This window comes from Equus przewalskii, chromosome 6, assembly GCF_037783145.1.
Source record: "Equus przewalskii isolate Varuska chromosome 6, EquPr2, whole genome shotgun sequence".
Classification (NCBI taxonomy): Eukaryota; Metazoa; Chordata; class Mammalia; order Perissodactyla; family Equidae; genus Equus; species Equus przewalskii.
The window spans coordinates 1,902,235-1,919,054 of record NC_091836.1 but is presented as its reverse complement, the minus strand read 5'-3'; the positions used below and the strand labels follow the sequence as shown (position 1 = coordinate 1,919,054).

Genomic DNA, 16,820 nt, shown 5'->3' with positions numbered 1-16,820 from the left:
ACTACAAAGCATGCAAAGAAAAAGGAAATTATGACCCTTACAGCAGAAAAATAAGCAGGCAAGAGAAACTGTGAGAGTGAAGAGATGCTGCATTTAACAGAAAAAGCCTCCAAAGTAACCATTATAAATATTCCAAGAACTGAAAGAATGATTAAAGTAATGGAAGGTGTGACGACAATGACGCATCAAATAACATCAATAAAGAAAGAGAAGTTATTTCAAATGAACCAAATGAAAATTCTGGAGTTGAAAAGCACAATAACTGAAATTAAAAAGGGGGACTCAACAGCAGACCTGAACTTGTCCAAGAAAATACTACAAATTATATTATTGCATTCATGGGAAATGTCCAGAATAACGAAATCTATAGAGACGTTCGTGGTTATTTATGGCTCGGAGTGGGGAATGGAAGGTGATAGCTGAAGGGTAGGAGGTTTCCTCTGAGGCGATGAAGATGCTCTAAAATTGACTGAAGTGATGGTTGCACGTATCTGAATAAACTGAAACCCACTGAATTGGACACTTTAAATTGGTGAATTGTATGATATGTGAATTACATCTCATCAAACTTTTTTTTTTAAAGATTTTATTTTTTCCTTTTTCTCCCCAAAGCCCCCCGGTACATAGTTGTGTATTCTTCGTTGTGGGTTCCTCTAGTTGTGGCATGTGGGACGCTGCCTCAGCGTGGTCTGACGAGCAGTGCCATGTCCGCGCCCAGGATTCGAACCGACGAAACACTGGGCCGCCTGCAGCAGAGCACGCGAACTTAACCACTCGGCCACGGGGCCAGCCCCTCATCAAACTTTTTTTTAAAGCTAATACATAAGGAAGGATTCTAAGGAAGGCTATAAAAACATTCTAGTGGGGAAAAAACCTTAACTTTATCTGATAATATCAAAGCAAAATAAAATAAAGGGAAAGATGCCATACATATGTTCTTAGAAAGAACTCAATGTCACTAAGATTTCAGCCCCCCCCCAAAGAAACCTCTAGTCTCTGTGAAATTACACTAAATCCCCAAACCTGATTTTCTACAAAAATCAGTCAAAACTATTTCTCCAAACCTAATAGGAAGAACGAATGTCCAAAAAAGACAAAATTTCCTGAAGAACAAGGTGGAGGCCTGCCTATCATACCACAAGTACTTTTAAACTATGCTAATCCAGGCTGTATGGTTTTAGCAGAAAGATAAAAAAATAGACTAATGGAAACAAAATAATTCTGAACAGACCCCTGTGTAGCTGGAACTTTGATTAATGACAGAACAGCCATTGCAGGGCAGTGCAGAAATGATGGACACTTTAATACACGAGGCAGGGAGAAACTGGCATCAAATTGAGGAAAATGCATTTTATTCCCATCTATTTCATGGACAATAATCAATATATAGTAGATTTAAATATGAAAGACAAAACTGGAATACTGTCAGAAGTTACAGGCAGATATTTTATAACATAGAAATAGGCAGAATTTGCTCACATAAGAAAAAAAGAGTAGGCTATAAAGGATGAGATTGAGGATTTCAACATTATTAAAATCATGGGACTGAAAAGATAAGCCACAATTTGAGAGAAAGATATTTGCAATACATACAAATATAAAGGGATTAATTTGCAGAGTAAAAATGAATGATGAAACAAATTAATTTTAAAAAGAGGAAAATGACCAAAACATATCACCAAAGATGAAAGACTACATATTAAAAAGAAATGCAGGGGCCGGCCCAGTGGTGCAGTGGTTAAGTGCACACATTCTGCTTCGGCAGCCAGGGGTTCACCGGTTCGGATCCTGGGTGCGGACATGGCACTGCTTGGCAAGCCATGCTGTGGCAGGCGTCCCACGTATAAAGTGGAGGAAGATGGGCATGGATGTGAGCTCAGGGCCAGTCTTCCTCAGCAAAAAGAGGAGGATTGGCCACAGAGGTTAGCTGAGGGCTAATCTCCCTCAAAAAAAAAAAAAAAAAAAAAGGCAACCTCATCGGTATTGAGCAAATAGCAAAATAAAACCTCAAATAGATCCCATCTCAAACCAAGAAAGGCAAACAAACCTAGACAATCCCATGTGTTGACGATCCTATGGAATAAATAAGCAGTGATGCACAGATGTTTGGAGAATCTATTGGTATACTCCCTTGGAATTTCCTAGTAAATCTAAACTTAGCCATGATCTAGAACCCAGCAATTTTTCTCCATTATGTGGAATAATTTACTGTGTATTTGCACTTGGACGCTGAAACAAGAATCTACGAGCAGCATTTTTCACAAGAGGAAAAACAGACCTGAAAAACCCAAACCCCGAAAGCAGTGGAGTGGAAGAATAAACTGGATGGTCTGCGGCCACAGACACCAGCATGTAAGCAGCAGACTGATGTAAAGAATCCTCAGGAAAGCCTGTTCACTGCAACTCCATGAGTAGTTACTTATTGAAAGTTCTGAAGAGTCAAAATTAAATAGAACACTGCTTAGTGGAAAATCCTAGATGGTAAAGGCATGAAAGTTAAACAAAGAAACAGTGATCATCAAGGTGGCAAGACGGTGGTGAGTTCAAGGAGGGGCACGTCAGGAGAGTGTAACAGCTGCCCAAGACCCATTTATAAATCTAGATGGTGCGTCCGTGGATATTTACATTGTTAGTTTTAAATCTTCCCGTAAAACTTTTTACGCATTCTGAACATGGTAGATTTCACAGTAAAAAGTAAAAGCTTCAGTTAAGGTTGGAAAATAATATGCTTTTTGTATGCTCGTTTATATGTAATGTGAAAATGGCAGTTTTGATTCATAGCCTTTGGTTGTGAAATATTAGAAACGGACCAAGTGACTATGCAGACAGAACTGATTGCATAAACTGATTGCATGAGAATCAAAGGCATCAAGTATTGATATGAAAAGATCGCAGGACTATCAATAGAACAAATAAGAAAAGCGTGTTGCCATGTGTACACTGTGTTACCTTTACTATAACAAAGGAAGAAAAACTAATAACATCTGCTGCCAATCCTCCTCTTTTTGCTGAGGAAGACTGGCCCTGAGCTCACATCTGTGCCCATCTTCCTCTACTTTATACGTGGGACGCCTGCCACAGCATGGCTTGACAAGTGGTGCCGTGTCCGTACCTGGGATGATCTGAACCAGTGAACCCCAGGCCACCCAAGTGGAACGTGTGCACTTAACTGCTGCACCACCAGCCCGGCCCCTAAAATAATGTATTTTTAATTGCTTGTTTTTAGATAACCACTGATAGAATGCACAAGAAATTATTACACCTGGTTGTCTGAGGGTGGCTGTGGTAAGAGGACTGGAGTAGACCAGGATATGCTGGCACAGAGTCTTCTTAAGTTAAATTTTCAGTATTTTACAGATCTTTTTTTACCTTTGCATGCATTATATATTTTACATAAAGAGAAATATATATAAATCATATTTTGCTTTTTAATAATTTTGTTTGGTGAGGAAGATTGGCCCTGAGCTAACATCTGTTGCCAATCTTCCTCATTTTTGCTTATGGGACGCTGCCACAGGATGGCTTGATGAGCAGTGTGTAGGTCCCAGGCCCAGGATCTGAACCCACAAACCCCAGGCTGCCCAGAGCGTGTGAACCACTATGCCACTGGGCTGGCCCGCTTTTTATTAATTTTTATTTGGAAGGCGCTTTTCTATGCAGGAAACCATTTTAATATTTAATCCCCTGAACACTAAAGTTCATGAAAGTGCAAATCAAAAACTGAAATATCTCAAACCTCTTTATAACTGAGATGACAAGTGACAGCCGAGTCATTTGTTCTTCCACTCTGTCTCAAACTGGGGAGTATTGTCAAGAATGAGTAGAATATTTAATACATTAGGGGTTTGGGCCTAACCTATTAAATGTACTGTGATTTTCAAGAATTTACATATCCTTTTAGTTGTTTTCCTTGTATCAGTTAAAATAGGAATTGTCTTAGGAATAGAACAATCTTTTAAATTTCAAAATTCTCTAGAGACAATAACTAATGTACAAAAAAAAATGTAGAAAGTGAAAAATGAACCTGAGAATTTAAATACACCCACCCCATATCTGGAAGATCTCTTGCCAAAAAAGGAAGAAAAATTCTGCGTGCTTCCAGAATTCTCTTGTCTTACATTTTCTCTCTCAATTCACTTACATTCACCTGTGGAAATTAATAAGAGAATCTTTAACTAAATTGGACTCAGGAAGGCCTGTAGGAGGAGCTCTCACACCCTATCATGTGTCAATTAACATCAGACAGGAAGAGACATACACTTTCATCTCCGACGGGAAGTGGAACTACTTTGCTACTGAAGGAAGATTTCTCTCCCCGCCTGGCAACAGCCCAGCCAATGAGAAGCCTCTGCAGCTCAGCCAATGAGAAGCCTCCACAGCTCAATGAACTCTGGGGCTCCACACATCCTCCTCACGCCTCCTCACAGGGAGGAAATGCTCCCTCTCCAGGCTTCAATTCTCACTATCGAGGAAACTCTCAGCTGGAATCTGTTTCAGCTTTTAGCCCAAAGAAATCCCCAAATTCATAAACTCTTTCTCCAGGAGATGGTCTCCAGAAGAGTCTTTCTCTAAGTCTGACCTTCATACACTTTCTCAGTTTTCCTAGTGCACTGCCTCTGTGCATGCCCAAGCGAAACCTACTATCTGGAGACAACCCTAAGACAATGAATGGCAAGCAGAACCTCCGAAAGGGCATCACCCCCAACACACACACTTTCCACTGCCCTGCAGCTTCTCTCGAAGCACACAACTCCCCCCCGGGATGGTGTGGGCACGCTGGGACCCAGGCAGAGGGGAAAACCCTCAGGAAGAAACCACGTCCTTTTCTCTCTTTGCAGGCTCATGATTGGCCTTAGTTTGGTGTCCCTGGGCAAAGCCCAACCCCCAACTCCAGCTTATTCACTCCTGCTGAACCCCACTGATTTAAATGAAACAAACCCAGGGTTTGAAGAATCCAGCAAAATCACTAAAACCCAATGTTTACGGACAAAGGAGGGAAGAAAACTTTTCAGCGCATTTTGTAGCTCAGAGGAAAACTCACAAGTCTCTACTCCTTTCAGAAAATAAAGATGTCACTTTATTATTTTCATGGGAACAAAACGTTTTCTAAACCATTAATCATATTTCAACACTTCTAGGTGGCACAAGATTCAGGAGGATTTAGCATTAATCTCTGAAGCCCAGATAATATGAGACAGAACAGAATTATCCATTGTCAAAAACTCCCCACCCTGCCAGAGGAGAATAACTGACATTTTGGCGAGTCTTTGTAATTCACCGATTAATACATCAAACGTTTTTTGTGTGGAAGTGTATTCATTCTTCTGCGGTCCATAATGGGAGAAAGGTTTTCTCTATTTCTCTCAGATTCTTTTTCCCAGTAGCATTCTCAGGGCTAAGCCCTGGAATTCCATTTGTCATCACCGAAGAGAAAACAACAGATGTGAGAAACTCAACCACACATGCTCCAGGAGAGAAAAAAGGCACAGAAGAGTTTTTCACAAATGGAATGTAAGATTAGAGCGATTTTTATTTCTGAAATTCACGTCTTTCTTGTTTCTTTGGGAATACATTATCTTCTCTTTCAAAGTCTATTAGTTGTGGATTTTATATTTACTGAAAAATTGGAGGCGTGAATAGCCAAATAAGTCTTTCCAAGGTGACAAATGCAGGGAGGGGCCGTGCTGAACTGGAACACTGACATAGATGACTCAAGGGTCAAGCGCGGCCATCCTACCACGTGGGACATCCACCCCCCGCCACCTGTTCACTGAAATGCTCCCTGAACAGCCTCCCAAAGGACACCGGCCCCTCCCCTCGCTGTGTCTCAAGTGCATTCTGCTTTGCAGGTTGTGGCACCACCTCACCAGCTGGGCTTTGTCTTTTGGGCTAGTTTCTCTCCCTCCGCTGTGAGAACCCGGGGAGCAGGAACCATTTCTGTCTGTTCCCCTCAATACCAGCGTCCGGTCAGCTGACAACTATGGTCCCTCCAGGGAATGAGAACTGGGGTGGGGGGAAAGAAACTCTCCGCGGTGCCCGGGGGTCAGTTAGGGACCCAAGACCTATCAAGAGACCCCTCCCAGCCCCGGGCACCCAAGCCCGTCTCCCCAGACTCCCCGCCCGCCCCGCAGGCTGTCCTCTGGGAGGAGCCGACCAGGGGCTGATATTCCCAGACACCCGAGAGGATGGCAGCTGTGCGCATCTGGGTCACTCCAGACGAGGCCGGGACAGGACGCGGAGACCCCCACCCCGCGGCAGAAGGCGGAGACTCGGGTGGGACCCCGGGGGACGTGGGGAGACCCGACCCCAAGCACTCACCATCTCCCGGTCCGATCCGGACTCTCCGGGCGTCCTACCTGCAGCCCTGCGGCCCGAGAAGATGAGAGCGACCTGGACGCGACACCTGCGACCGTGCAGGGCGGATGCTCCCCGGCACCGAGGAGGGCGGAGAGCGGCGTCCATGCGGGCTGGGAGCACTGCCCGCCCCCGGTCCTGATTGGAAGGTGCTCCAGACACGCCTCCCCCACCACGGCTCCTGATTGGACAGTACTGCAAGCCCCGCCCCAGTTGTCTTAACTGGCTGGTTATGCAGCGCACCCCACTGCCGCTGATTGGACAGTTCCCACGACCGGAACACTCGTGGGGCTGGCCTCTTCCGGTTGGCCAGACCTGGGGCGTTTGCGTCGAAGTGGAATGGGCTATGGGTTCCCAGGGTGAACTCTGGAGTCTTCCCGCAGCTTGGCGGCACCTCCTGCATCCAGATTCCGTTTCCCCATGGAGCGATCGCCCTTGTCCGGAAAAGGAAGGGTGCTCAGGCTGGGCTGGAACAGGGCAGGATGGGCGGGCCTGGTGTCCTCCCGGGGTCAGGGGTGGCCTGGAGCCGCGAGGTCACCCATGGATCTGTGCTGTTTAAGGACACATTTAACAGTGATGTCACCACGTGCAGTGCAGGGGCTGATACGTTTGATGTTTGACCGTTGACGGTGTTAAGGCCTCACGCATCCTTCCCCACCCCACTCATCTGGTGCTTCAGATCAAGAAACTCCAGCCTGCAGTTGCTGAGGGCCGGTGGGAAGTTTGAGGCCCCGCAGCCTGAGCCTGTGCACAGGAACTCTTCTCAGAAACACAAGTTATGAGATGTGTTCATTAAAATTGTCAGGTTCACGTTTTACACTGGAAGGAAATTTATTGTAGATCCATTTTTTAGTATATCCCTAGAGAACTCTGAAATGGAAAAGGCTGTGATAACCGGAAGGCAATTAAACTGAGAGAAGAAAATAACAAAAGCGTATATAAATTTGGAGTGGAGCCAGAAACATAATATACTTAACAGATGGGGTCAAAACTCCTGGTGCATTTAACATGCTTCCCTTTTCAGAGAATACTTTCCAGTTTAGGAGCCACTGGAAGTAAAAACTCTGATGTCACTTAATTTACTTACAAACAAAATAGAAAAAAATTCACGTTTTATAGTTGGCTAAAAGTATTGTCCACTTTCATAAAAAGTAGTGCTTAGAGGATTAGCATGTAGAAAAGAGGCTTTCCCTTCAAAATATATTACTCATTTGATTTATAAAGTATTTAAAAATAAAATTTAGCTAATTATTTTTGTTACTTACTTAGAAGTGAGTGCCAAGTTTAAAAAAATCAGCCTGAGATTTAGAAGTCTGAAAACTCGCTACAAGCATGTCCTCTGACATTCATGTCCACTTGCCCCATGCCCCACTAAATCCAATTTTATTAGTTTTTTTGTCCATATGGTCAGTGTTGATGGAGAGAAGCATTTTCAACTATGTATTATTCTTTATTCCCTTTGACATACCAAGGTAACATGGTTTACACATTGATATACACTTTGACTTTTTTGCTCAGAAATAAATCCTGCAGTTCTTTTCATATCAGTAAGTGACTTCCTTAATTTTTATAAAGGTGAATGTAAGTTTTTGTAACCAGTTCTCTCTAAATAAACACTGGGCTCAGTCCCAATCTTTTTCTACTCAAATCCTGCTCAAATGAATATAAAAGTAAATTTAGGGGCAGGCCCGGTGGCACAGCAGTTAAGTGCACACGTTCCGCTTCAGCAGCGCAGGGCTCACTGGTTCGGATCCCAGGTTCAGACATGGCCCCGCTCGGCAAGCCATGCTGTGGCAGGTGTCCCACGTATAAAGTAGGGGAAGATGGGCACGGATGTTAGCTCAGGGCCAGCCTTCCTCAGCAAAAAGAGGAGGATTGGTAGCAGATGTTAGCTCAGGACTAATCTTCCTCAAAAAAAAAAAGGTAAATTTAAATGGACCCAGTATCAAAGACTTGAGAATCCCTTCCAAACTGAGACTGAAGTCAAAACTGGGCAGGCGGTTGGATAATATGGCAAAATAAATATTTTTAAATTGTAAGTTTTTCATATGCAAATAATTTACATTTTCGTAGTGAAGTATATCATACTTTGAATGCATAAAATGTTGTTTAAATATTAATATTGTGTGAACTCTGTAGACCGAACACAAACAATACGAACAGACTTTGGGCAGATGATAGACCCCCCGAGCATCCACTTTGCCTCCATTTCCCTCCAACTCCCGGACGTGCCCACTGTGGGGAATCTTATGGGTAGTCTTCATAGCTTTACCGCCTATTATTTATCACTAAGTAGTGTTTCGTTTACCGTGCCTCTTTTGAGATTTTTACGAAAGGATGTTAATAAAATTATCCTTAACGTGGCCATCACTGGTTCCTTTACCTCAGTCCATTTCACATATGCTGGTGTCAGGTCGTGGGCCACCCAGTTTACTCCTCCATTCCCGTCTTTATGGTCTTTGGGCTGTTTCAAGTTTATTTTTTGCTTTTGTGAAAATGCTGCTCCTATCATTCCTGTTTTTTCAGTTTCCAAGTGCCAACGCATAACAAATTCTCTACATATTGGAGAAAAATTACTGAGTTGTAGACTATGGATAATTTCAAATTTACAGAAAATGCCAATGGAGTGTGTGAGTTTACCTTCCAAACATTTTTTGCATAAATTTACTCCACATGATTGACATTGGAATTGCTGAACTTATTGATTTTTGCCTATCTAGTAAGCGTGAAACAGGATTACCTAGTTATTATATATTACTTTCTACTAATTACTGATGATATTGAGCATTTTATATATTTCATGTCCTATGAAATATTTATCAGTCATTCTCTTGTAACTCATTTGCATGTTTGCTGGTTTCTTCTGATTTCTTTATATTCTGTAGACATGACTCTTTTTCATTTGTAGGTATTGCAAACATTTTCTCCCAGACTGTGGTTTATCTTTGTACTCCCTTTATTCTACGTTCCAATGGACTGTTGTCAGTTTCAAGAGTTGAATTTGTCAGTCTCTTCCTTTGTAACATACTGTTGTTTCTTATATTAAAAAAAAAAAAAACTCTTGCTATTCTGAAGTCATAAAAACACTTGCTGTAACTTCTCCTAAGAATGTTCTAGTTTCCTCCTTCACATGTCAATGTTCAGTAGGTTGATTAGTATATGTGAAATTGACAGGAAGAAGATTCCTTATTCCTCTGTAGAAAACCACTTGTTACTGTCCATGTGTTAAGATATCCATCATTTCTACCACTGTGCAGCAATGCCTGCTGCATCTTTTTGGTGAAATATGATGACATTTGTATTTTATAATATAGAAACATTTTTATCCCTATAACGAGCTCTACTCCTTAATAGGTATCTAATATATTGGGAATTCTACCATCCAATATTCCATTTATGATTTATTCTTCATTCAAAAATGAGTTTGGTGGTTCATTTATTATGATCACAGGGATGGGTTCATGAACCTATACATGTGCCAAAACTTACTTACATATCTGCATTTTATTATATTTCAGTTATTACTCAACAAACCTAAGAATTTAGCTTGATCCCAACTTTTCTATTTCATGCAGCATCAAACTTATACAAACTTAACCAAAAATAATTGTGAAGCTTTCGAGTTTTTTCATAGATACTGGAGAAATTTCATAACACGATAATTATGCACCTCTTAAAGGGTAAATACAACTCAACTGTAAGTCTGAGCCTTTATATTTATAAAGACCTGAGACTGTACATCAGGTCTTTATATTTCATTACACATAGACTGGGAAACACCACAGCCACCCAGTGAAACACACACAGACGCTCAGACACTCGTGGCTGGACACAGGGACCACCACGTGGAACCTCCCAGGCGTACTAATGTGCCCCACAGACAGACCTGCAGAATCACCCACTTGGTCACTGGGAGAGACAGGTGGACACACCCCGAGAGATAATGGTCGCAGAGGCAGTAGCTGACTCTCCCACAGACACACAGTGCCCAGGCCCTCGGCACACCCCTACTCCCACCTGTTACTATCCTTAGGAATTACCACCATCCGCACAATGTGCATTTTACTTATATCCCTTGTTTTTTTGAGTCCTAGAATGTCAGTTTGAAGGGAATAGTGACATTTTGCCTATTCTGTTCACTGCACAACCTGGAACATAATCTCTTACACAGGAGAACGTCAAGAAATATTTATTGAGATGTCTAATATCACAATACATGCATACAGGGGGTTTGTCCACAAATATCCCCATAGGGCCACATCCCCTGGAACTTCAGAGAATGAAGTGTTCTCATGCCCAACCGTTGTAGCAGGACAGTCCCCAACCCCCAAACGAAGGTCCTTCAGCCATTCTGGTAGAGGAGGGTCCCTCCCGAGCCATCGCCGGCCATATAAGAACTAGAGAAGGGGGATCTTGAGCCCCCGAGTCAGGATCAGACACGACAGGAATTATGCTCCAGCCCCTCCCAGTACTTGAGCATTCTTCCAGAAACGGGCCCTTCACTACCACACCCAGAAAGCTCAGTTAGGGCATTATTGGTTGTCTGTCCCCTGCCCGGCCATCATGTCCTCCTCTGCGGTCACCTCCGACGCCATCACCTCTGCTGCGGTCTCATCTTCCCACTGTGGAAGCTCCGTTAGACCGTCAGGGCCCTCCCTGTCACTCACCGTCGCCCGAAAGCGGGAAGATGGGAAACGATGAAGAGGATGTAGGCCTCAGAAGCTTGGCCCACCCGTCCAACCACCACAAACACGCAGCAACCAGAACCCAGCCCACCGGAAACTGGGGCGGGGAAGAGGCAGGGCTTCCACTACTTCCGTTACACCTTGGGTAGGAACGCCTGCGCACTTCAGCAAGGCAGAAACTCCCGGATGTCTCCCCCCACACAGCTATTTTCAACGCAGGCCCCTGTTGCATGCTGGGAACAATCTGAGGGACTAAACGCCCGGCTGTCTGAAGGGCTTCTTTTCAGAACTACATTTCCCACAGGCCAATGGGAGGGGCTCAGTGCAGCGGCGGTGGGAGGGGGGAATGAGGGTGTTCCACCCAGAAAGAAATGCGCATGCGTCACAGTTGGCCATTCCCAAGACCCTCCCTGGAGTGGGCGGATGAGGAAGACGCTGAGATGCAGAATCTGGCGCGTGGTCGGCGTTTGAGGGGTTCAGAGCTTCAGACCGGAGCGTGTGGGGAAGTCGCGTCGAGTGACTGCAGAAGAGTGGGTGTCAGTGACTACAGGCGTCTTTGTGACGTCACACGCGGTTTTAAGACTTTTGGGGTGTGTGATTGTGCTCGTGGGCGCTGGGCAGACGCATATGCGGCAGCGGGAGTTGCTGTGGTCCAGGGCCGCGTGTCCCGATGACATGGCTTCTGCCCCTGCTGCTTCGGCGCTCTCACCTCCCAGCCACGTGGGCTGCCACAGCGTTCCCAACGGCGGAAGGGGTGTCGGAACCCATAACGGCGTTTCCCACCAAGAAGGCCCGGGACTGGCCTGATGGGAAGTTTAGAGGTGGACACGTTCTCAAGACAGGCCCTGGAAAGACACGATGCCGATGCCCGAGGATTAGGACGCCTCCAGGCAGGGTCCCTCTTGGGGGACGACGCAGGGGTCCACCTTTCGGTTTCAGAACCAGAGCGTTGCGAAAGGTCTGACCCAGAGAAGCTGGTGTCAAGTCACAGGCGGATTCCAGGAGACGTCTCGCTTCCCTCCAGGTAAGTGTGTGACGTGCGTGTCCCAGAGGGTGTTTTCTAACTACTGACTCGCTTCCAGGAAGGGCCTGATGGGACACGGGTCCTTCCCAAGTCCAGTAATTCTTCCCAAGAAGGATCCCCGCGTGCTGGAAAGACCGCGTGTTGCACACGATACACCCAGGTTCAGGGGAGTTTGGAATTTCCTCTTCGCATATGAAAGCAGGTTTTTCGGCGGTTAATTCTGTTTTTATTGTACATATATCAACATCGTTATTTTAAGTGTAGTTCTATTAGTTTTCACAAATTCGTAATTGTACCACCACAATCAAGATACAGAACACTTGATCACCCCCAAAAAACGTTCATGGTGCCCATCGGTAGTCAACCCCCCTTCACCCCTAATCTGTTCTGAATCTATCTTTGCCTTTTCCCAAAGAACATCATATAAATGGAACACTACTCTGTCTTTTGAGTCCTATGTGTAAATTTTGATGCCACATTTGTAAAATCATGTCTATTTACTTTGCAGTGCTAATCGGACTTTTAAAATTTTCGACAATGCCCAAGGCTGGTGGTGGCCCATGTTAGGCTTTCAATCTTAAAAAAAAAGAAATGGACTGGGGCTGCCCCATGGCCGAGTGGTTAAAGTTCTGTGCGCTCGGCTTCAGTGGCCTGGGTTCCTGGGTTCAGATCCCCAGCGCACTGCTCCACTGGCAGCCATGCGCTGGAGGCATCCCACATACAAAGTAGAGGGGGACTGGCAAGATGTTAGCTCAGGGTGAATCTTCCTCACACACACACAAATAAATAACATAAATGGAGAGATTCCATTATTATTTTGAGCCACATGAGCTTAGAAAGGCTCTGTGCTCCCTTTGCTTAACTTTCTTCATTTGTATGATGAGAAGGATGACGGGGAGGGTGATCGAATGAGATTCTAATGACTGTCCAGTCGCCTTGATTTCTACAGCACTAAGAAAACATAACATGGGGAGAACGGACAAGGATTAGGCTTTATTTGTTCCTTAATTAAGCAAAATGCTGTTACATTTTTTTTCACTTCCCAGCATGTACCGTGAATCCACAAATATGGAAATGATACCCATGGAAAGTAAAATGAGGCTTTTGGACCTCGTGGATCATTAAAACAAAAAGCTGCCACCTTCTTCTCCTATAAAAGGCATTAAAATTTTTCCTGTTTGAGAATGTCAGGTATATCTATTTTTTACTAAATTGGGGTGATACTCAAAATGGTACCCTCTTGTGCAGCTCATCTCATTTATTCCTTAGATAACTGCTCCCGCCCACTATAACTCACCTTGCTTGGACCAGAAGATTACAATTGGCTTGAATTAATTCACTACGCTTATAAGAAAAGTCCATGATGGGGCAGAACTATGCAGATGACCATAACACTTCATCAAATTAGGTGCAAACCTATGGTTTTCTGGGGTACAAATTGTGTCAGTCTATCGTAGTAGCAAAAATATAATGTCAAATATAATATAATTTACCATTTTTTCACAAGAATGTTAAACACTTACACCCTATAGTCCAAATCACTGTAAAGGATCTGGTCCCAGATACCCATGTCCAGATTGATGGAAGCATATCACATGCCCTGAGACATTAACTACTACAAACATTAAGCTGAGCCATGCCTATACCTTTATTTTTATGAATAATCATTACTATTAACTCCATGAATGCAGCACTGTCTGTATCACTTCCCACTATCTACAAACACTCTTGAGCAGCTCCTAAAACAGTGCTCATTAAAGACAAATTATATGGTGGAAATATAAATAAATTAATGATGACAGCTTCACCCAATGAGTTCCCTGTGTTCCACAGGAAAAATATACACCAGACTCCCTGCGTTCTCAGTTATTTCCTTGGTCATAGTTTACTTTACTTCAAAAACCTTATTTCCATCTTATAAGCCTAAGTTTACCATTTGCTAACCATTACTTTTTTTCCCACAAAAACATAAGCACCAGGACTGCAGTGACCTGTGTGTTTCATGCCTCTCCATTCAACATAATACAACATAGAGTACATTTGAGCATATTTTGAGCCTAGAGTGCACAGCATATAACAATGCTCAAAATTAGCATCAAGTAAATAGTATGGCCTCTGACAATAAGGGCTTGATTTGAAACCTGATTGCATTTATCTCTTGCTATCGTTGTGATCTCTGCAATTTATGTAGACATATACTTCTCAGTTAACTCATAAAAGGATACAATAAATTCCCTTCCTTATAGGGTTTGCTGAGGATTCAATGGAATTATATATGTGAAATGACTCACTCCAAGAAAAACACTAAAACCAGTGTTTGATGAATATTTCAGTGTATACATAAGCAGCCCCAGACAATACAGAATTAGCCTGGCAATCATTGCTAAGCCTAGTCTTCCACTGGTGAAAAGAAACAATTTCACACAACACCATCATTAGATAGTGCTACTCGGTGACCAGGATGGATCAAGACAAAAACAAGGGTGCTCTAAACAGATCTGTAAAAAGGCTAGGAAGAAAAAGGGGGTGGGGGAGCCGGCCCCAGTGGCCTAATCTTTAAGTTTGGCACGCTCCATTTTGGCAGTCAGGGTTCAGTTCCTGGGCATGCACCTAGACCACTTGTCAGTGGTCATGCTGTGGCAGCGACCCACATACAAAACAGAGAAAGACTGGCAACAGATGTTAGCTCAAGGCAAATCTTCCTCAGCAAAAAAAAAAAAAAAAGTCCCAACAAGTGCCCTTTTCTTGCTAATACAACTGACTGTTGCTTCTTTGACAATTAGAATTATTGATACTCCAGTCTTCTTGCCTTCTAGATAAAAACTATTAAGAGTACATTCAGTTCCTGATAGCGTCCAATAGAGAGCAAACCTCAACTTCCTGAACACAACCGAAATCAACTAACACAAGCACAAATCATATTATAAGTCTTTTTGAACACTGATTTAACCCCAGTCATTAATGGTGTGTTGCTAGAACTTGGAACACTCAACATCTTTGACTACAGGTATGATATTGGTTGTCTTTTTCTAGAGGGTACTGACAAAGTCATTAAGTTTTTATTGTTATTAATGAATAACAGGTTATCTTAATGACAAAAACTTGAAATACATAAAAATAAAATCTACCTGAAAAAAATGCCTAAACTTGTATGAACCTGGTAATATTGACTAAGACTTTATAATGCTTAATTTGACAAAGTTACAAAAACCTTCAAAAAATGCTAACAAACTGGGGCTGGCCCCGTGGCCGAGTGGTTAAGTTCACGCGCTCCGCTGCAGGCAGCCCAGTGTTTCGTTGGTTCGAATCATGGGCACGGACATGGCACTGCTCATCAAACCACGCTGAGGCAGCGTCCCACATGCCACAACTAGAAGGACCCACAACGAAGAATATACAACTATGTACCAGGGGGCTTTGGGAAGGAAAAAAATAAAATCTTGAAAAAAAAAAAATGCTAACAAACTAAATCTAACAAGATCTAAGAATGATTATACACCATTACCAAGAAGGACTTATCCTAGGAATGCAAGATTGGTTTATATTGAAAATTAATTAATGTAATACACCATATCAAAAGAATAGAGAAATTAATTAATGTAGTATGTCATATCAACAGGATATAAGAAACCACATGATAGTCTTAACAGACATGGAAAGGCACATTTGATAAAATCTAACACCCTTCACGATAAAACATGTAGCGAACTAAGACTAGAAGGGAACTTCCTCAACCTGAGAAAGAAAAATCCCAAACTTAACATCATACCTAATGCTGGGAGACTGAACGATTTCTCCCTAACATCAGACACAAGACAAATGTGTCTGCTTTTGCCACTTCTATTCATCACTATAATGGAGGTTTTAGCCAGGGAAGACAGGCAAGAAAGTAAAAGACATCCAGATTAGAAAGGAAGAATTAAAACTATGTCTCGGGGCCGGCCCCGTGGCGGAGTGGTTAAGTTCGCGCACTCTGCTGCGCTGGCCCAGGGTTTCGCTGGTTTGGATCCTGGGTGCAGACATGGCACCGCTCGTCAGGCCATGGTGAGGCAGAGACCCACATGCCACAACTAGAAGGACCTGCAGCTAAGACATACAACTATGTACCAGGGGGCATTTGGGGAGATAAAGCAGGGAAAAAAAAAAAAAAAAAAGATTGGCAACAGTTGTTAGCTCAGGTGCCAATCTTTAAAAAAAAATAAAAAATAAAACTATGTCTCCTTGTGCATGGTATGATCTTATAGGTAGAAAATCTTGTACACCACAGTAATTACAGTTGATAAACCACTTCAGCAAGGTTCCGGGGTACAAGATCGAAAGGCAAAAGTCAATTGTGTTTTTATACCCTTCTAAATCGCATAAACCAATGGAAAAGGATACTCTGGAAATAAACCCATATATTTAAAGTCAACTGATATTTTACAAAGGTGTCAAACTAATTCATTAAAGCAAGCATAGGGGCCGGCCCCGTGCCCGAGTGGTTAAGTTCGCACACGCCACTTCAGTGGCCCAGGGTTTCGCTGGTTCGGATCCTGAGCGTGGACACGGCACTGCTCATCAGGCCACATTGAGGTGGTGTCCCACATGCCACAACTAGAAGGACCAACAACTGAAATGTACAACTGTGTACTGGGGGGATTTGGGGAGAAAAAGCAGGAAAAAAAAAGAACATTGGTAACAGTTGTTAGCTCAGGTGCCAATCTTTAAGGGAAAAAAAACGAAAGTATAGTCTTTTCAACAAATGGTGCTGGATCAAG

The 16,820-nt window shown here is 43.3% G+C and overlaps 1 protein-coding gene across 3 annotated transcripts in view; it reads right to left on the bottom strand.

The window, feature by feature from the left end:
- ZNF556 (zinc finger protein 556) overlaps window positions 1-16,820 on the bottom strand; it is a 28,909-nt gene that overhangs the window by 8,000 nt on the left and 4,089 nt on the right. Inside the window, exon 1 of one of the 3 annotated variants that reach the window (XM_008538127.2) lies at window positions 6,319-6,490. The exons of 1 other annotated variant lie outside the window; for it this stretch is intronic. In XM_008538127.2, coding sequence (XP_008536349.2) covers window positions 6,319-6,462 — 144 coding nt within the window. In that variant the 5' untranslated portion in view covers window positions 6,463-6,490. Of the gene's footprint in view, window positions 1-6,318; window positions 6,491-16,820 lie in introns of those variants that run through there. One more of the 3 variants, XM_070622469.1, reaches the window with a different exon arrangement.